Below are 21,287 nucleotides of genomic sequence, written 5' to 3' on the forward strand. Positions count from 1 at the left end.
TCATCACTTCTTTCAGTAGTTGATCCCCTGCCAAACTACTCTTACTGTTAGGAATTTGTTTTCTAACTTTCAGTTGGAATCTGGATTCCTGTACTTTAAATCCATAATTTTCTGTCCTATACTCTAGAACAATAGGAACAGGTCTTGACCTTCTTCTGTGGAACAACTTTTTAGGTATTTAAAAACTGCTATCACAGAATTAAAAACCAAAACAATGGCACAAATCCAAAGTAATGCCACAAAAATATATCATTTCCACTCATCCATCACTCCCCAAATGCCCTCCAGAAGATCTCAGTTTACATCAGTTTCTGAAAGGCCATCAGGGTAGGCACTAATCTGGACTTGAGGGGAAGCCTATTCCAAAGTATAGGGGTTACCTGTAACACCCAACCATCTTCACCTCTCAGTAATAGATGTTGTGCGGAACATGCATTGGATGGCTCAATTCCACATGAAGAAAGAAATGCTCCAGGTACCCAGGAACCAAGCTATATAGGACTTCATAAATTAAATCAGCACTTGGAATTACAGCCAGAAACTTACTGGCAACCAATGTAGGCTTCACAATACCAGTGAATAAGACTGTAGCAAATTTCATGTGTCAGCACGTGAGCCACTGCATTTTGGATCAACTGTAGTTTCATAGTGGTCTTCAAAGGTAGCCCCATATATAGCACACTGCAACAGACCAATTGCAGTGATAACTGTAAGAATCCCTGTTACCCTTCTTTGAACCTGTTCCACTTTCTCTTAATACTATTACTTCCTAAAGAGTGGTTCCCAGTACTGGATACAGCAGTTCAAAGAAGGGTGTGACCAAAGCATAATGAAGTAAGGCAATTATTTCCCAGGATTCAGAAACTGTATTTGTATCAATGCAGCTTAAAATTGCATTTGACTATTTTGCAGCCACATCACTGCTGATTTATTCTGTTTGTAATAAACCAAACATTTATTCCAATATCTTCTTTCTAAGTGCCATTACCAAGTTAAATATCCCTATCCTATACCTATGCTCATGATGTTTCTTAAATGAAGAACTTTGCACTTGTCTCTGTTAAATTTCATTCTATTGTTTTGAGCCTATTCTAGGTATTGAGATAATATTGAATATTATTTTTATCTTCTAGGTTATTGACTATTCCACCTAGCTTAATGCCATCTGCAAATATGATAATGATTTCCTCCATCTCTTTATCCAAGTCATTAATAAAATTATTGAAGAGTAGAGACACAGAACACAGTACTCTTATAGCATTCACTGATACCTCAGTGGATGCTATATGATTTGATAAGGAACCATTGTACTCAATGAGAGCTCATCCATTTTTCAGCTACCTATGTATTCACTTGATTGTTATGCAATCCTGTTCACAGTTAAGTACCCTGTTAATCAGACCATCATGACATATTTAAATACTGTGCTGAAGAAATCAAGACATTATACCCCACAATCTATTAAGCATTCCCACAGTTTATTAAGAAAGTTACTCAGTTTTTAAAAAGTGAGATGAATTAGTTCAGAAGACTTGTTCCTGGCCAATTATCCTTTGATCAGCAAGCACCTTGAAAATAATCTGTTTATATTCTTCTCTATAGATTCTTCCCCAATATCAATATTAGACTGATTGATCTGTAGTTTCTCTGATCCTCTTTCTAGCCTTTTTTGAAAGTAGGGACAATATTTGCTTTCTTCCAGTCTTCTGGCATTTCCCCACTTCTCTGGGAAGCCCTGCTATGCTGCCTCATTATTTCTAGGAAGGACAAGCAAAGAATGCTAGGAGTGTATCTGGACTGTATGCTAAGGGTACATAATCCCAGTCATCCCAGCTGCCCAGCAAATATGCACCTATATTGGGCAGCAATGATATAGGAAATACTGGAGATGGATGATCACTTTAGTGACAATGGCAAAGGGATCTTTCATAATGTGCAGGAGAAAGCAATGGCAAACCACTCCTGTAGTTTACCAACAAAACCACATGAATGGACAAGATTAAGTGACTGACAATATAATGCCAGACGATGGGCCCCTCAGGTCAGATGGTACAGAGGAAAAGCTGTGGATTTTTCAGAATACCAACGGTATTTACAACATGGATAGATTAAAACCTTCAAGATGTCTAGTTACTAATTTTGCCATGTAGGAAAAGATAACCTGAAAGCTGGAAAGACACTGTTAGAGTGGAAATGTGGAACATAAGAAGTATGAAAATGAGAAAGCTCAACCCAGTAAAAGATAAAATGAATCAACAACACATTGACATCTCAGGCATCAGTGAACTGAGATGAATTAGAATTGAACACATTAAATCAGAATATCACACTGTTTACTACTCAGGACATGAAAAACAAAGAAAGAACAGTATTGCTTTCAAAGTTATGAAGGGTCCAGCAAGAACAGGCCTTGGCTGCAATGTAATCAATAACCAAATAATATCAATTAGATTTTGTGGACAACCTTTAATGTCATGATTATCCAACTTTATGTTCCAACCACTGATGCAGAAGAAAAGCAGGTTGATGAGTTTAATAATCAAGTTCAATTTAAAATTAACAGAACATGCAAACAATATATGCTGCTTGTGACTGGAGATTGTAATGCCAAAGTTGGAAATAGTATGGGAGAAAAAGTAGTTGGGTTGTATGGTCTAGGAAACAGAAAAGAAGCAGGAGAACAACTTGTCAATTTCTGCCAATCTAATGATTTTTTTTATTACTGTTAATACAGTCTTCAAACAACCAAAACAATGTATATATGCATGATGCAGATGCAGTACACAGAAATCAAATTGGCTATATTATTAGCACAAGGAAGTAGAAGAGGTCAGTTTTAACAACAAAACTGTGGCCAGGGTTGATCATGGAACAGATCATTAACTGCTTATGTGCAAGTTTCAAGCCAGGCTAAAGCATAAAACAAAGACAACCAGTGACCAAGACATGGAGCATATCCTCATCATTTTCAAGGAGAACATCAAAAAACATCAGAAATCTCTTTGAAGTCTTGAACCTCATTGATAGAGAACCAGAGGAGCTAGAGGATGAAATCAAAGAAATTGTTAAGGATGAATGTGAAAAGAGACTATCAAAGACAAAGAGATAGTATAGGTAGATAGTAACTGATTCAAAGAAGATCAAAGATAGAAAGAATATACTAAAATTATGTACAGTGAAATCCAAGATACCTCAGAAGAGACTCCCTATTTATAAGAACCACTAGTACTAGAAGCTGAAGCTAGAATAAAACTCCACTCATTACAAAGTGTCAGTCCTACAAGGTACACCAGACTAAGCAACCAACGTCATGTTATTCTAACAGCTATAGTAACAGAATCTTGGAAGTCTGATGTTCTTCCTCTTCCTCCCCATCTCCATGTTAGCTAGGGAGGTGCTTGTCTGAGAAGTTTCTTTTTTTACCTGGGCTCAGGCCCATTTTATCTGACCGTTGCCTTGGTAGCGACTCTCCTGTCCTTCAAGGCCATTCCCTCTGCCCTCTATATAAAGTGAGAAAGCTGCTTTTTCCTATACCATTTCAGCTTTATAAGAGTGAACAACTAAATTGTAGAGAGTATTTAAAACATGTCTGATTCAGAAATTATACAAAGACATACTCTTAGCAATTTTAGTTCCAATATTTTTCCTATAATTTGGTGCCATAAAACAGTTTTTAAAACAGTTACTGCACAATACAACCACACTGCTCTGTAGAGAGATTGTACTGTACTATACAGTATACCATTCTGTATAGTGTATGCATTCTGAAAAGGAATTAGGAAAAGTTCAAAAAAGAGCAACCAAAATGAACATTCATTTGCTCTTTCTTTATTTACTTCAAAGAATAAGCCAGAGTAAGTATGTTCTGTAAGTAAATCCTGACATAAATTCTTACTATGGACCACAGCTCTCAGATTACCAACAATTTCAGCAAGTACAATATTAAACCATGTCAGGTTCATCTTCATCCATACAGGAATCTTGGAAAGTCACCAGAAGACAATGGATAAAAGAATTGCCTGCTAAGATTTCTCAACAAGGCCCAAGAGACGTTTCATGTTAATAATACAGTTCATCAGATGTATCATGAAATATGTCTTTTTCTTTTCTTTCTTTACTATTAAAGAAACATTCACACATAAAGCTTTCTATGCAGTAGCACCCCAGGAGTCCTGGACTTGTAGACTTGACACATGGTAAATCCTCAATATACTCTCATTAAGGAATACATGATAAAGTATAAACCAATTGATTTGCTTAATAAACCTTCCCAAACCAGAAACAGTATAACTCATTCTCAATAGCCTTAGAAATTGTTGACAATTAGCCAGCTAACAAGTAGCCTATATTTTGCAACTTCAGAGAATGGAATAGTGTCTCCCATTTTGAGACCAGCCTCTTTACACTCGGAAAAATGAACTTTGCCAAGAGAAATAAAGTAAATAAAATAAAATTTCTTCCAAATAGCATTCTGATCTATGGTAGGAAAAGATAAGTCATAATCATGCTGGAATTTTAACTTTTTTATTTTATTTATTCTGATTCGTAACCACTGATAAAGCTATATTTTCATTTACTAGCATACCTCATAGGGATCTTCATCCAAGCTACATCTATTCCCATAGTGAGTTCAAAGGAAAAGAACCACAGAAAGAATAACACAATCAAATATGCATTAAATAATAATATATCTGTGTTGTTAAGGAGGCAAGTTTTACTCATGGCACAGTATGTTGGCTTTTAAGGAACTGGATTAAGAGTAGAAATGCATCCTTTTGAAAAGTGGCTTGGGGTGTTGCATTGTGGAATCCATGTAGTTCCCAAGATGAATCATGTTGAAGAAAAAAAAATTTGAAGCCGTGGGAAGCAATGTGGAGCAGTCATTTGAGACATGTTATTTTCTTCAATTTCCTGCCCCACTTTCATTTCTCTGTATTTAAAAATAACAGTAAGTACGCTCCACAATAAAGCACAATTGTCACAAGTGGGGACAAAAGAAGAAAGTAGGGTGGAAGTGATATCAATTTTTCTCTTGACATACTCAAGTGGTTATGGTAGACAACTGATTATGAACCTGGAAACAAATCCAGAAACATAATAATTCAGGAACGCCATACTTTCTATACCCTTTCCAAGGGTGGTGTTGGCCTAAAATCATAAACAATAATAAATTACTATTTGCCATTTATCAATGGCAGAGCTCAAACAATTTACAAATGAACCTAATATCTCAGTCTTCATTCATCGCACATGAGGATCTTGAATGTATTGTCACAGAAATATTTAGTGCTGTGTATTCTCATCCCATAAAACTTGAATCTTTACCATTCTAAATAGTAATAATAAATTACTATTTGCCATTTATCAGTGGCAGAGCTCAAACAATTTACAAATGAACCTAATATCTCAGTCTTCATTCATCGCACATGAGGATCTTGAATGTATTGTCACAGAAATATTTAGTGCTGTGTATTCTCATCCCATAAAACTTGAATCTTTACCATTCTAAAGCTGAAAAAAGCAATAGCCCTAGATGGAATACTGATTTCCTCCATTACTGTTGTATTAGAAAATATGTAGTAAATGAAAGCTAACATGAACTAAGGACAGGAACATGAACTAAGGAAATATCTTTTCTATTTAAACAAATAGCTAGAGTACTTGGAGCTTGGAGGGGCATAGAATGAGGGGGATGATGTCAAAAAATATAAATGTAAAAAGTAGATAAGAGATTATTTTTCTCCTATTCTGATAACAGAATTTGAGATGAAGCTATTTGCCCTGAATACAGTATCAGAAAAAAAAAGTTTAAGTTGTGAATTTGCCATCTTAGACATGAGGATGACCACTAGACAAATTACTTTAAAATGGAAACAGTGGAATTCATGGAGATAGTAAGTTGAAAGGAGAGCGAATTGTGAGAAAAGCACTCTCAACGGGACATCCTGCCCAGTTAGTAAACTTTCAAGTGCCGTCTGAACCAGAACAAGACTGTTCAATGCTGGGACATTGGTGCCCATAATTACTCCTGATTCACTGAGTAAGAGAAAAGCCATCAACTACAGCAATGTTTCTCCAAGAGTAGGTCATGACCACCAACCAACCCCCCATGGATGTGGGTCACCAGAGAGTGCCTTTTCAAACTGGCTTACCGATTTGATACAAAATATGCTGAATGTGAAGCAATCTGATGGTTCCAGAGCCCTCTGTGAAGCCTGAGGGTACATACAACACACACACACACACACACACACGCAGAGTGTTTGCCTTTCAAATTCCCTGCAGTGGGAATTATGAGGGAGGGAAAGGGAGGAGAGGCTGACAGCTAATCTGCTGCAAGAGCGGGCAGGGAGGAGGGATGTAGAGGCTTCAAGCTGGAAGGAAAAAGAAGGTGGGTTTAACTGTTACCTCAGTGTGGCCATACTGTGCTGTGTCAAAAGCAATTTCGATCTTGCCAGTGTTTCACAAGCTGCCATATTTTAAGAAGAGTTCAAAATAAATCGATTTAAGGCAAGGAAGTACCCCTTTCTCATTTCCTGGCTTTGGTGAATGAGAGGGTCTACCTTCAAAATGAAGGTCAGATTTCATGCAAAACTAAGCAAGCTCATCCTCTCCATTAAAACTAAGTTTTTAAATATTATAACATTTTTATGTTTGCTTGTTTCCAGCTGAATGGTTTGTTTTTATAAAGTGGCATGGTTCTATAATTTTTTTATTTGATATATACTTTAAAATAAAATTATTAAAAGTGGTGCGTTTATTTCTTGCCCATCTCTATCCCAATTAAATTATTGGTTTTATTTATATGGGGAGGTTGTACAAATGCATTTTAGAGTTCACAGTATCACAGTTTTTGAGATCACCTGCACTAAGACAAGACAACTCAAAGAGAGAAGGGCTTGTTTCTACATCACTTTTTGTAATCATAATAGTACAATTAATAGACTTGATACATAAAAATCAATAATGTGGTGTTAAATGCAAGATATTTTTTGGATTTCCAAATCACAAAGTCATCATGTGATTGATGGTGGTTTAGTGTGAAATGTGTAAATTATGATTTATATCTTAGCATTATGAACGAATCCAGCTTGAACTTTTTCAATAAACTAAAGTTAAAATAAACATAGTGCAATGTCTGAACCCTGCTATTTAGTCTTCCTTTGTTCCTTGTGCTAATGGTACAAATTCACTAAAACTGTTATCTTCTGATTCCAGAAGAACTCAGCATTTTTTCCCCAGAAGTCTATTAAATGCTATACAAGCTGGCATCTATGTATCTTCTTTTCTCTGGCAACTATTACAAAGTACAAGATTTGCATTTCCAACTTGTGAGAACTAAAGAAGGGACACACAGCAAATCTTTCCATGCATATATTTTTAATGTATTATGTATATATACTACTTCATTATGCAAACATAATAAACACTGGAACATATGCTTTCCTGACATTTCTTAAGGTGGATGACAGTACAAATCTAAGTGAAAGAAAAGACCAAAGACCAAAAAGTGAGAATTTTCCAACAGCTTTTCACGATCTAGTACAATAACAACAAAAACAGTAATAATAACAATAATAAATAATTTATTAAATTTAAATGCCACCCGATTCCCAGTGACTCTGGGTGGTTTACAGTTATTAAAACATTTAAAAGCAAAGAATAGGAAAAAAACCCCACAAAAACAGCATAAGACAAAAGAACAAAAAATGGCAAAAAAAATAAACCCAAAGGGGAACAGAGAGGAAGAAAGGGGCATCAGTCATCCTCTCCAAAGTCAGGTCTTTAAGGCCCTTTGAAATACCAGTAGCGTGGCAGCCATTCAAATTTCGGAGAGAACCTCATTCCAGAGGGCAGGTGCTGCTACAGAGAAGGGGTGTTTCCGGGGTCCCAATAGGTGGTACTGTTTGATCAATGGAACCCAGAGCGCACCAACCCTGCCAGATTGAGCCAGTCAGGCAGATACTATGGGAGACAGAGAGTCCTTCAAGTAACCATGCCCTATGCCATGTAAAATGGACACTTTCCTTCTTTTAGTTAGGAATGGAACTGTAAATAAAGAAACATGTAATAATTAGGAGTTCTTAATTTTTCAGCCTGGACACTGAAACACAAACAGAAAGAGAAAATGGAAAGATCATATATCTGCATCATATGTATCTGCTTATTGAAGTAGAGAATATTAGGCCAAATGAAGGCTGAGAAATCTGGAAATCTGTCATTCAACACAAGTCAGAAACACCAAGTTGCAGAAGGCTAATATAAGTGAAGATGGTAAATCCCACTCCAGCGTTAAAATATGGGAGAGTTTTAGGAGAGTGATCTGCTGCTGATTGCAATCTCTTACAGTGAAATATATGCTGTTATTTAAGGAGCTCAGTGCCTGTTACCTTCTCATGGAATCATACAACATGGTAAAGTTTATTGTGAGCAGATTAGTGGCCAATAAGATAATCAGACAACTCTGACAGTGAATAATTCTGTATATAAATGAACTGTTCTATCCCATTTCTTGCCGTTTTTTTCTAGCCCATCTGAATTTCCTTCCTTCCTTCCTTCCTTCCTTCCTTCCTTCCTACACATATACAAGTTATAATGCCTCTGCATTCTTTCCCACAGAGGTAAATGAAATGTCCCTTCTCAGTTCCTAACATATGTTATCCTAAAATTCATAATTTCTGACAAATGTTTTCTCCTTCCCTTTTCTCCTGACAGATGACATGCTATAACTTTACTCATCATTTCTCTGTCTGATAAAAGTAGAACAGAAAACCACTGAGTGGATGACATCATATCCTGTGCCTGCTTTAATTTAGGGGTGGATGGGGTATGGAATAACAGCAATAGCATGCTTTTGTGATTATTAAATAATTGGCCCTTAGCTGAGAAAGGGAAAGCAGATTAAGCTGAGGATGGATTTGGACCAACTGGGCATCTGAAAAATGAAATACTTATGATTACGTTATGCTAAGTAGTTTTGATCTACATGTGTTATATATCTGAATATTCTCCATTAAATATCAAAATGTGCACACAGAAAACTAACATGTAATATGCTAGTTTTCTGCATGCAAACATACTCTTACTGTAAGTTTCAATGAAAACATGAATCCTCTTGCCCTTCCCTTGTGCTACTGCCAAGGAAGACTGTTACTTGTTGACTATATGAATTGATCACAGCAATAGGGAACAATCATGGAAGTCTTGGGCTTGGTCCAAATCTGTCATCGGTGGTATTGACTGGGAGAAGACCTGAAGGCTATTTCTGCAAGACATTCCAGGCAAATCAATACAGCAAGCCAGAAGTATGTGTGATTTGGTGCAGCAAACAGAAGGACAAGGACAAATCCTATCGCCAGTTATGCATAAATCAAATATACACCATCCCCCACCCAACTATCTATTCAAAGCATCCCTCTGTAATACAGATATGATACTTCACTGGCTCCATGTCCATCTATTCTAACAGAAAGTAACATAATATTAAATAAACTTGAATACTTCCTTAAGAAATTTGCCCGATAATTCAGGGTCACAAGAAAAGCGATATGGGGCTTTAGATCAAGTTTGCTATTATGGAAGTCTCACAGATTATCTTGAATCATCACCCCTGAAAAATTGAGTGCTGGTTTTTAGCTTCAAAAGCAGCTTGATCATATAAAAAGGTATTCCTGCTTTTTAAATCAATTTTTTACAGAAGTTCTAGTGACATTGGGCTTGATTCTCAGTTCTGTAGAACAAAATTTTAATATTCATTTCAGTGACAAAAAGTAAACTTTCCAAAATCCATCATCCATTTTACCACTTTCCTATTTGAAGCATCACCTCAAGAAATATTCAGAAAGAATGAAGAAGAAATTAGTTAGCTAAATTAAGATGAATCTACATTGGCACATCATTGTGCCTGGTAAGAATTTGATCCATTACCTGGCATTAGGTATGTCTGTCTCATTCTGCCATTCTAGTCTGAATGGCTTTATCAAACTTAGGGCTAGCATTGCTTAGTAGGCTGAATCAATATTACAATTATGTCTGATAACATCCTTAGTGAGGCCAGTTAAAGACCTAGTAGCTAGGTTCACATAACATATTAAACTCAGACTAACAAAACACATTTGTTGTGTTCATATAATGTGCTATGTTCAAACAGCTAAACCATTTAATGGTTTAACTTCATGACCCAGCTCATACCACAGACTACAGCAAGAGCTAGTTTTCTACACCAAACCACAAACTCCCCTCCTCATTTTACCTTAGCCTAGCACGTTGCACAAATGCAAACACTGTGTTATCCAAACTCAATCATTCACTCATTCCCAGGTAGTGATCATGGTGATCCCACACAAACACATACTCCTATGATACCCAAGTTTAACTGTAATTAACTTACCTCAGTGAGATTGCTGTGTGTCATCCAAATTATTTAGAGAGAGTTACTATGAAGGTAAAACTTCCCTTTTGGTCTCAAGACACAGAGGAACAGAATCAAATAGCTGAGCTACAGTTGTTTGCTACTGAATCACTGAATATGTTACTTACCTAGGAATATTAACAGAGGTAGCAATGAATCTAATCTAATCTATTGGATGTTGAGGCTGCTGACTCCAAAAGATACTGGACGGTTTATAATACGTAAAATGCATAATTTAAAAAAACCTGACTGCCTGGACAAAACCACTTCAATAATATTCAAACAGCCTGGGCAGGGGCTCCACAAACACCCTAACCCCAAGCCCGGGAACAGAGACAGGTTTAAGGAACTTCCGGAACACTTGGAGAATGACAGCCATATGTATTTCTAGGGGGATGCAGTTCCAGAGGGCAGGGGCCACAACAAAGAAGTCATGCTTCCTTGGTCCCACAAGATGACAAAGTTTAATGGAAGAAACCTGGAGCCTATCCACTCTACTTGAGCATACTGGATGGGAAACACCCATAAACAGGCAGTCTCTCAAATAACCAGGTCCTATGCCATGAAGGGCTTTATAGGTGACAACCAGCAGCTTGATTTGCACCCAGAGGCCAAATGGTAAACAATGCAGCTTATGCAGTAGTGATGACACATGGGCATAGTAAGGAGTGCCCATTACTGCCTGGGCTGCTGCATTTTGAACCAGATGTAACTTCTGGATGGTCTCCAAGGACAGCCCTGTGTACAGGCATTGCAATAGTCTAATCGGGAGGTGACTAGGGCCTTGTAATCAAGGAAAGGATGCATCTGGCATGCAAGATGAAACTGAGCAAAGGTTCTCCTAGCCACAGCTGCCACCTGTTCTTTGAGCTGTAGCTGAGAGCCCAGGAGGACCCCCAAGTTGCTCACTAGTCTTGAATGGGGAAGGGCAACCCCATCCAAGACCTAAGGTGAAAACCTTCCCAACCAGGGAGGCACAAACAGCCACAGGCACTCAGCCTTGTCAGGATTTTGCTGAAGTCAGTTCCTTTCCATCCAGACCCAAACAGCCTCCAGACACTGGGTCAGTACATTGACAGCTTCACCTGCACAGCCAAGAGTCAAGATGTACAATCGGGTATCATCTGCATACAGATGACAGCAAATCCCAAGCTGACAAATGACCTCACCCAGCAGTTTCAGGTACATTTTAAAAAGGAGGGGTGACAGTGTCGAACCCTGAGGCAGCCCACAGGTGAGGGGCCGTGGGCATGATCTCTCCTCTTCCATCAATACCAACTGGGACCAACTACTGAGGAAGGAGGTGAATCACTGCAACACAGTGCCCCCCACTCTTAATGGGGGGTCCAGTCCAGGCACCATGGTCGAAGTATCAAAAGTCACTAAGAGGTCGAGAAGCACAAGGATGGATGCACCACCCCATCCTGTCTCTGCCACATCCAGTGTTGTTTCTGTACTATACCCTGGCCTGAAACCTGGCTGAAATGGTTCCAGAAAATAAGTTGGGTAATTCTGCTGTCATTCCCTCCCACATATGCAGGATAGAAGGATCTAATTTCAGGAAAAAGTATTCATAGATCACAGGTCACAACTGCTCCCTCTAGAAATCAGTGTGGTACAAGCATGCCCTGAAATGAAGGAGAAGGAACCAAGGCCAGGGTATACTAATAAAGCTGAGATTAAAATGGCTGGTGAAGCCCTAAGTCAAGAAAGAGTCTGGGACATGCATGCATGGTTCTTGAACCTTAGACAATGCTTTTAGCCCTTCATTTTCACACACCCTAACATAAATTCAGATCCAAAGTGTGTGGCTAGTAGACACACCAAACTTTTGGCATGAGTTAACTGGCTGAAGCACAGAAACCACAGCAGTGAATGTAACTACAGATGCAGTGAACATTTGTGAAAAGTCACTTAAGAGAGACAAAATATCAAGTCATTTAAAGAGGACTTTCAGTCTCTCCCTTCCTCACCAAGATGGAATAGAAATGACATGTTTATAAGGCCTCCTTTCAAATGGGACCAAAGCTGTCTCCCCTCTCTTTGCATAAGCTCTGCACTCCTGCCAAGTACCTTTTCTCCCTGCTCCCTCTGTGTGCTCAACTTTGAAATGCAACAACACCTGTTGAGGAAACTCAAATGTTGATCAGCTTTAAGCTAGCCAGTTGCTGAGCACTGCCAACAAGCTAAGTGCCGCTCCTGAAGAATGTACAGGCCATCTGGATTTTTTCTATGAACAGGGTGTCTTCCACAGCACAGTGTAGCTGAAGATGCTAACCTTCTTCATCTCTTAGCAAACCAACACTGGATGATAAAGATACAGGAGTGAAGCAAAAAAATACCACTGCTTCAGATACCACAAGTGTCAGGAAAGAATAAGGCATCAGGTCTACTATTTCTATAAAGGACAGGTAAATATCCTTTAAAGCCCTTCATGGCATGAGGCCGGGCTATCTGAGGGACTGCCTCTCCCTGATTTCATCTTCCTGTTCTACCAGATCCAGCACAGAGGGCATGTTACAGGTTCCATCACTTAAGGAGCTACATTTGGTGGGCCCTAGACAGCGGGCCTTTTCTGCTGTGGTGCCCATGCTGTGGAACCCCCTGAGGTGAAGTTGGCCTCATCATTGTTGAGCTTCCAGAGGTCTCTTAAGACATGCTTATGCCAGCAGGCCTGGGGACCCCAGGGGACAGGGGAATTAGCGAGGTGGCACCCTTATTTTTAACATCCTTTTATTCTTTGTTTTATTTTGTTTTTTATATTATATTTTTAATTTATTTATTGACTGTTTTTAGCTTTGTTGTACGCTGCCCAGAGTCGCCTGTGGTGAGATGGGTGGCTATATAAATTGGTTTAATTAATTAATTAATATGCATTTTCTACTGAGGAAGGGAGAAGCCTCTACAGTTCATTCTGACAGACTCATATTAACAGGAAATGTTACATGCACTAAGATCGTTATGGCAATAATTAAGAAAACGAGAATATTCTGCCACTGTCCTCCTGACTTGGTTTAGAATGGATTGGACCTCTACTGCAGCATCTAATACCTTTCTTCTCCTTACCATTTCACTTAAGTGGGGGAGGAGCAGCACTAAAGAATCACATTAATTGGGGGAATATGAAAAAGAGCCAATTAAAATCAGGGCTCTTGTTCCTTTTTTGCCCACTACTAGTGTTAAAATCTCATGTCGAAAAGTTTTTGCCTGCCACTGATGTAATCAACTGGTGCAATATCCTTGATGTGATTACAGCATGGGTACATGTATATTTGCAGAGGTAACTGTTAATCATCAATCAATAACCCTAACGTGAACATGTTTGGTAGGGAAAAAAGCATGAGTCAGCCAAAACCAGCAGACTTAATTGATTGGTGAGCAAAACTCATTGCTGCACAAAAACATTTTGGTCGGCAAAAAAGGAAGAAGAGCCAGAATCAGAGCTGGATTGTGGAAGGTCCTGAGCCTATAAGTATTGGTGCATCCATGGGTAAATAGGCAGCCTCCAGCCTCCATATCTCCTGATTTTATTTTTTAATATTTCAGTTTTTAAATATTAAATGAAAAGCAACTGTGGGCAAGCCAAAGCATCAACCTCAAGAACCTTTATTCAAGAACTCTCTGTGCAGGTCCCATAGAAAACCATCTGGGAAACTAAAATCATTAAGTTCATTTCAATTAATTTATTTAATACATTTATATGGCTGCCCATCTCATATATATGACTCTGGACAGCTAGCAATTAAAACAGAATAAAAACAGAATAAAAACATAACCAATAATTAAAAACATAAATAACATAACACAGCATAAAATAGTAGCCAAAAATAATCACAACACCTCACAATCAATATAACCAAAAAGCGGGTTCACCCAGACTATCAGGGCTCCGAGCTTGACAGCAAAGCCAAGCTTTTAATGTCTTGTGAAAGACCAGCAGAGTTGGGGCAAGTCTGACGTGGTGGAGGATAATGTCCCAAAGGGTGAGTGCCATGGCAGAAAAGGCTCTCCTCCTGGTCCCACCAGATGGCACTCTTTTGCAAAGGGGACTGAGGGCATGCCTCTTCTGCCAGATCTAACAGGATGGGTAGATACCACTGGGGAAAGATGGTCCCATAAGTAACACAGCCCCAAGGGCTTTAAAGGTAACCACCAGCACCTTGAATTGTATCCAGAAGCATAGTGGGAGCCAATGCAGCTTGTGGAGCAGGGGTGCCACATGTGCAAAGCAACTGCCACCCAAACTGTCCATGCCATTGCATTTTGCACCAGCTGCCCCTACTGCCACAAGGTAGGCCCTAATACCAGCTCTAACTCACATTCAGTCAGATTTGCACCATGTTGCTCCCGTGCAGCATGCCAGGCATCTCTTCACCCATTTCATCTCCCGCAACTCTTCTGTAAACCAAGAAGAGTTCTGGGATCCCCAGGTGGGGAGAGGCTGCTTGGGTGTGATCCAATCAAGAGCCCTCCCTGCCCTCTCATTCCAGGTGGCCATCAGGTATTTGGTTGGACTGAACAGCAGACAATCAGGAACAACCCCTAGCTCCATCTGGAACCCAATTTGGTCCATCAGTTGCCCGGGGTGGACCGATAGGTCCTGCCTCCCTGCGGTGAAGGGCAGCACCAGAGAACTGCAGGGCCATCAGAAAGTGATCTGACCATGATAGGGGAGAAACAGAAACCTCCCCCAATTCCAGATCATGCTGCCACTGCTCTGACACAAAAATCAGGTCAGGCAAATGACCACTTAGGGCCCTGGATGACCTGGGACAGGCCCATGGCTGTCATAGTGGCCATGAACTCCCAAACTACCTCAGACCCTACACCCAGGGAAGGCAAGTTAAAGTCCTCCAAGACCATAAGCCTAGGGAACTCCACTGCCAGCCCAGCCACAAAGTCAAGGAGCTCAGGCAGGGATGTTGCTACACAGCAGGGAGGCTGATACAATAGCAACAATCCAACTGATCCTTAGAATCCAGCTTAACAAATAGGGTCTTGCACCTGGCAATCTGTGGAGCAGCACCTCTGAAGGCCACCCAAAGTATCTTGGAAGACAATCACTATACCTCCAATCCTATCCTGGAGTCTTGGCTGATTGCTTGGAAATAGGCCCTTCGGCCCAGTAAAAAAAGTCAAAGATATTAGTGAGCATGGCAGAAGGCTAATGGGAGTGGTGGTGAAAGTATCACTTCTTTGCCTTCCAGTAAATTGATGTTTTGTGATGAGCCACCTCCATTTGATGGGAATTCTTATAGTATTCTCTCAACATTCCAAATGTGCCAACCAGCCCCCAAAGTTAGTCAATTTTGTTGGATCCAAGAGTAGAAGGCAGATAGCAGATATTCAGAGCCAGATAACCCTTTATTTATTAAGTATTCTATCCCTTCACTAGACTGTCACTAAAGCCTTGACTTGTGACCAAGATATGGCATTTGGTTGGCTGTGAAAAGCAAGTTGTGACAATAAGGCATAAAAGAACGATTTCTGTTCCATTTTCATATCTCTATTTTCAATTACCATTTCAATGAATACTCAGAATCACTTAAGTTAGGTTGAAAAGACAGGTAAAGAATAACCTCAGGAGTTTAATATGAGACTGATACTTGGGAGGTAGAATTATTCTGATTACATTGCTGATCAACTCTTTTTTGGTTTTGGGATCACTTATGCCTCAGTTCTCCCTTTGTACATGACTTTGTACTTGATTGTAAATCACTATGAGATACTACTATCTTTAAAGGGTTCTCAGGATGGTAAAGTCTACATGCTCAGTTTTCCAACAAAATGTGTTAACATCAGTCTTTGATTGCTTATTCCGAATCCCATGACAGCAGGTGTTGGTTGCAACAACTAATTTATGTTACAGAATAAGTAACATAATAAAAGGCTCTTCATGATGCAGTTTCTATCCTGGCTTCATACATTTCATTAGGCCACAATGTATTTGCTTGGTTTGGGCAGAGAATATTGGCCTGTACCTAGCTGCTGCAGTCTGTAGAAGCATAATTTATTTATTTATGCAATTTCTATAGCCACCCATCTCAATCCAAGTGACTCTGGGCAGCGAACAATTTCAATAATTAAAACCATTAAAACAATTACAAATTATACATATAGCCAGCTGAGAATTATCATAACAATTACATAAAAATCAACAGTGTAACCAGGTAACAGGACCCTTAACACTTTCAGGACCCCAGGCTCAGGCACGTAGCCAGGTTTTTAAAGCCTTACAAAAGGCTAGCAGGGTCGGGGCCATCCTGAGCGCCAAAGGAAGGATGTTCCAAAGGGCAGGGCTACTGCTGAGAAGGCCTGGCTTCTGGTCCCCACCAGCCGACATTCGTTGGCTGACGGGATCCGCAGCATCCCCAATCTACTAGATTGAATTGGACAGGTAGAAACTATTGAGGGAAGACAGTCCCTTAGGTATCCCGGTCTCAAGCCATGTAGGGCTTTAAAGGGGACAACCAGCACCTTGAATTGCACCCAGAAATACACCAGTAACCAATGCAGCCCCCATAATAGTGGTGTTACATATTAGTGTGATATAATACTCTGACAATATGCATAAAATTTCCAGGAAATATATAAAATTCTGAGTATCCTGTTCTTCAAAACAATGTCTATAACTGAGTCAACATTTTGCTTTTCAAATATGTATCTCTGCAACTGGATACATATCTCAACTACTTCTATCTATGAAGAGTGAAATGATTCAGAACATTATGTTCCTATTACTAAGAACCATACATACAATTTTCTGACATCAGCCAGCTTGTTCATAACTATGTATGTTCAATGCTATTTATCCTAGTATTTCAAAATGTATTAAGTAAAGTTTACTGGCATGTGTCAATGAAATAGCCTTTCGCCCTACAGACTTCACAGGTCTTTAACAGATGCTCTTTCTCTGGAATTGGATTTAACTAGCCTGGAACTGAGTACATCTGCTCTGTTTTTCTTACTGCCATCAGAACTGGAGGCTTGCAAAAATAAGTCAACAAACCATATTCAGAAGAAAATGTTGGCAAGCGCTGTTTATGATTCTTGGAAACACAAACAATTCCCAGGTAATCAGCAACATTTCCTGCTTCTGGAAATGACTCAAGTATTAAAGAAAATTCTTTGCACCAGCAGTCACAGAAAGCACTCAGCAACATTTCATTTTCTGGAGCCATATTTCTGACAATAAATTTCAGGTCTTCTGTAGCAAAACAGTTGTGAAATTTTAGTGAATAACCAGAGCATAGCCCCAGATCCACAGCAGGCACACAATGAGAAAAATTAAGAAACATCCTCCCCATCCCCAAAAGGGGAAGAAATATTATTATTGTCTGGTGTCTCCTCAATGTGTAATTAGACCTGAATTAAATAGAGGCAGCTCGCCTTCTCAGATAACGCTTGTTTCCCTCTTGCACATACACACACATATAGACCAACAAAGCATAAGAAACACAAACTGAATTCAAAAATGGCAAATGATGCTGTGGAACAGATCTTTAGTCTTAGACCTTTACCTCCTCTGACATATGTAGCACTATTTTTAATCCCCAGGATATAGAAGACTGAATCACAACACAAAGAAAGAATTGAATCCTAGATCACCAAAGCAGGTATCATGTCTCTAGCTATGTTAAAGATATTCTTATTGGGGCTTTGCTGGGGAATTATTATTAGTCTAAGATTTCTAATACTGATGCTTCTGTTTCAATCAGTTGTCCTTGATTATACAGTATATATATGTATACACATACATACATACACAAAGACTTCAGAAGAGCGTTACCTTAATTTATTGACAGTATTGAAGCAACCCTGAATGGTTTATTCTTACAAACCACAATACAAACAAAACACAATTATTTGGGTTCAGATGTCATGAAGAACTCTGGTTAGTTTACTGTAGAAGCTGCTCAGTGATCTGGACTTGGACGAGGACAAGGTGACCTTGTGCATGTGAGAGCACTGCACCTGTTGGCACCTCCTTCAATCAAATATGTCTTTTTCTAGAATCAAGATCACCGCACAGCCCTAAATGAGGGCTATATCCGGCCTCCAAGAATCTAGACAGCAACAACAAAATATAGGAAACTTTACCTCTTTGCTGCTACCTAATGGATATCGGGAGTTTTGCAACCCAAATACTGTAGGTCTAGCTTTAAAACTGTAAGTGAAAGTTTCCACTGTCTTTCTTGTAGGTTCAGAACAGAAGGTGAGAACAGGGAAAGGGAAGCATATGAGCTGAGAATAATCAGGGATTGTTAATGAGAGATCACCACTTCCCCTTATTTCTGAAATATACCATTGTATAACATAGGGGAGCTAAAAGGTTTCTCTGAAACTACGGTGTGAGTTACATGTAACACTAAGGCATAATGTAATGTGTTTGCTTTTGGCTTAGCATAATATGCAAACCTAAATATTAAGGCTTAACATTATCTGCAAACTACAGCACCATGGCTTGTTTAGCAAATCATGGATAACAAACCTTGGCATAGCTTTTATGCGAATATAATTTTAACTGGATAAGAAAACATGACACTGCTGCCAAAACACATGTTATTCAAACTTCTTAAAAGGGTATAGTTAAAAATAAGCACCATTTTTAAAAATCAGATAACAATAGGACATCAAATCAAAATTCACTGTAAAAGGATTATCCTGAAAATCAAGTGTCAAACACAGTCACTAATGAATGCCCACTATTTTTCTGGAGGTGTACAAATCCAAATGCTGTCATAAAGAAAGTAAACCTAATGCAAGAAAAAGGCAAATCTTACCTGTCTGAGCTGCTTAACATCACCAAATATCTTCATCACTCCATCAATCTCACGCTCTAGCCTTTGAGCCCAATTCTGCATTCTGCAAAAGAAAATTTAGAAGGTAGAGTCAGTGAAGTAGGTACATAAAAGAATATGGTTAAAAGTCAGCACTCACAGCTTAGCTAATATCCTTTGCTCTGATGTACAGAAGATCCAGCATGTCTGTTTTCCATGAAATGCAACTGCAGATTTATCAGTTGACCAAGGTACTAGATATACCATAAATATACATAAAGAGGACAAAAAATATAAACCAATAAAATAGTTAAGATCGGACTACCATTTCTGCTAAGAAGACAATGTAGAACTGGAGGGCCAGCTATTTCAATTCCTTTCAATGAAGATACACCTCTTACAGCATAGTGCTGATATAATCCACTCCAATTTTAAAAAGATAACTAGCTATATCAATTTTTTTTAAAAAGGGAGGGAAATGGGGGATATGGGAAGACTTGGGGACTTGCTCAACCTTCTAAAATGTTAGAAGTAAGAGCCTTAAAGGATGAATGCGTGTTACAGGGTCAAAATAGCATATTTGTGTTCTATAGAATTGCAGTGCTTAAGTTTAGCTCTAGCAACTGATTAATCTTCTATCACATCACAAGTGAAGGCCCTGAAAGTGAAAAAAGAGTAGAAATGTCTTTTTTTCCCCTTCAGTTCTGAATGTTCCTATCTGAATCTGCAGAGGCTGAAGCCATGAACAAGAACATTCCTCCTAATGAATGGGAATACACTGCAATGTTTTGCACATACTCACACATAATTAACTCAGGCTTATATTTATGCAAATTATGCAGTGCCTTCTGCCTCTTAATAGAAGTATACCTGTGAAGGTTGCAACAACCAGTTCTATCCCCAAGTAGGACATTCTGGCCCCTCATCCTCTCATTTCCATTTTTCTTTTCCTGCTGACATTTATAATTCTAGTATCTATAATGAAGCTCAAGCTCAGATATTTTGGTCACCTAATGAGAAGAGAGATCTCTTTGGAGAAGACCCTGATGCTGGGAAAGATTGAAGGCAAAAGGAGAAGAGGACGGCAGAGGATGAGATGGTTAGATAGCATCACTGAAGCAGTGAGCATGAAACTGAGCAAACTCAGGGAGGCAGTGAAGGACAGGAAGGCCTGGCGCAATATGGTTCATGGGGTCACAAAGAGTCGGACACGACTTAACGACTGAACAACAACAGGCTTGCTCACTTTGGGCAGGATGAGAGTTCCATTAGGCCTCTTTTATTTTAAAAAAATCCACAGCCCTAAAAACCTTGGAGTTCCCCTGAGCCTGAAGATACTACCTTTTCAATTTAGCAGCCATGATTTGACTCCACTTCTGTTGGCACTTATAAACTGAGTTTATTGTTAGAGATAATTATATTAGTTGAGACCAGGAGGGAGCCTGGAATTCATTAGAACGTAGGAAGCCAAAGGACTGGCTTGGTAAAAATAAGTTTGAAACTTTCAAACCAACTGTAATATACTCCAAGGAAACTTCCCCTTTCAGCATTCCAACTGCAATTTCTTAGACAGAGTGCAATCTCCTCTGTATTTCAACTTTTCCCCTATTTTTCAAGCATGGTTTGACGCCAGAAGCTTTCTTAAGTCTATTTTAAACATGAGGGAGATCTGTTGGAAGCTAGAGTTTACCAGAGCAAAAATGCTGAAATGTCAGTAACCAGCTATCACCTAGCACTAAGCATGGGAAGGGCAAAACAGGTTTTCCATTAAGCTGTGAAAAGAATGGAAGGAAAATGCAGTTCAAAGAAGAGAGGGAAGCAACTGCATTTTGTCAAAGGGCAGTCAATTGTCCAAAGTAGTTTGTCTTAATGTATAATACACATTCTTTACAGAAAGTGCTACATCTAGCAGCTGGAGCCCCTCAGCCAGTTAAAGAAGGGAATCTGACAGTCATTATCTACCTGTCTCTAAACAGGGTTGTGCTAGAGAGGTCTTGCATGAGTCCCTTGTTGGATTTGGGGGAATATCTGAGCCCCTTGCTGATGCAGACAACGTCTCTGGTTGTCCTGCAGGGACAATGTGCCATGTGACCAAT

General features: G+C 39.2%; 1 protein-coding gene across 2 annotated transcripts in view; it reads right to left on the reverse strand.

The window, feature by feature from the left end:
- Nucleotides 1-21,287, reverse strand: part of CACNA2D2 (calcium voltage-gated channel auxiliary subunit alpha2delta 2) — a 656,510-nt gene that overhangs the window by 578,406 nt on the left and 56,817 nt on the right. For both annotated transcript variants that reach the window (XM_088134018.1, XM_088134017.1), the window contains exon 2: nt 19,195-19,276. In XM_088134018.1, the coding sequence (XP_087990144.1) occupies nt 19,195-19,276 (82 nt within the window). The remainder of the gene's footprint in view (nt 1-19,194; nt 19,277-21,287) is intronic.

This window comes from Python bivittatus, unplaced genomic scaffold (genome assembly GCF_059951505.1).
Source record: "Python bivittatus isolate LINGU-HERP-01145 unplaced genomic scaffold, Pbiv_v1 ctg000080_np1212, whole genome shotgun sequence".
In the NCBI taxonomy this organism is placed as follows: domain Eukaryota; kingdom Metazoa; phylum Chordata; class Lepidosauria; order Squamata; family Pythonidae; genus Python; species Python bivittatus.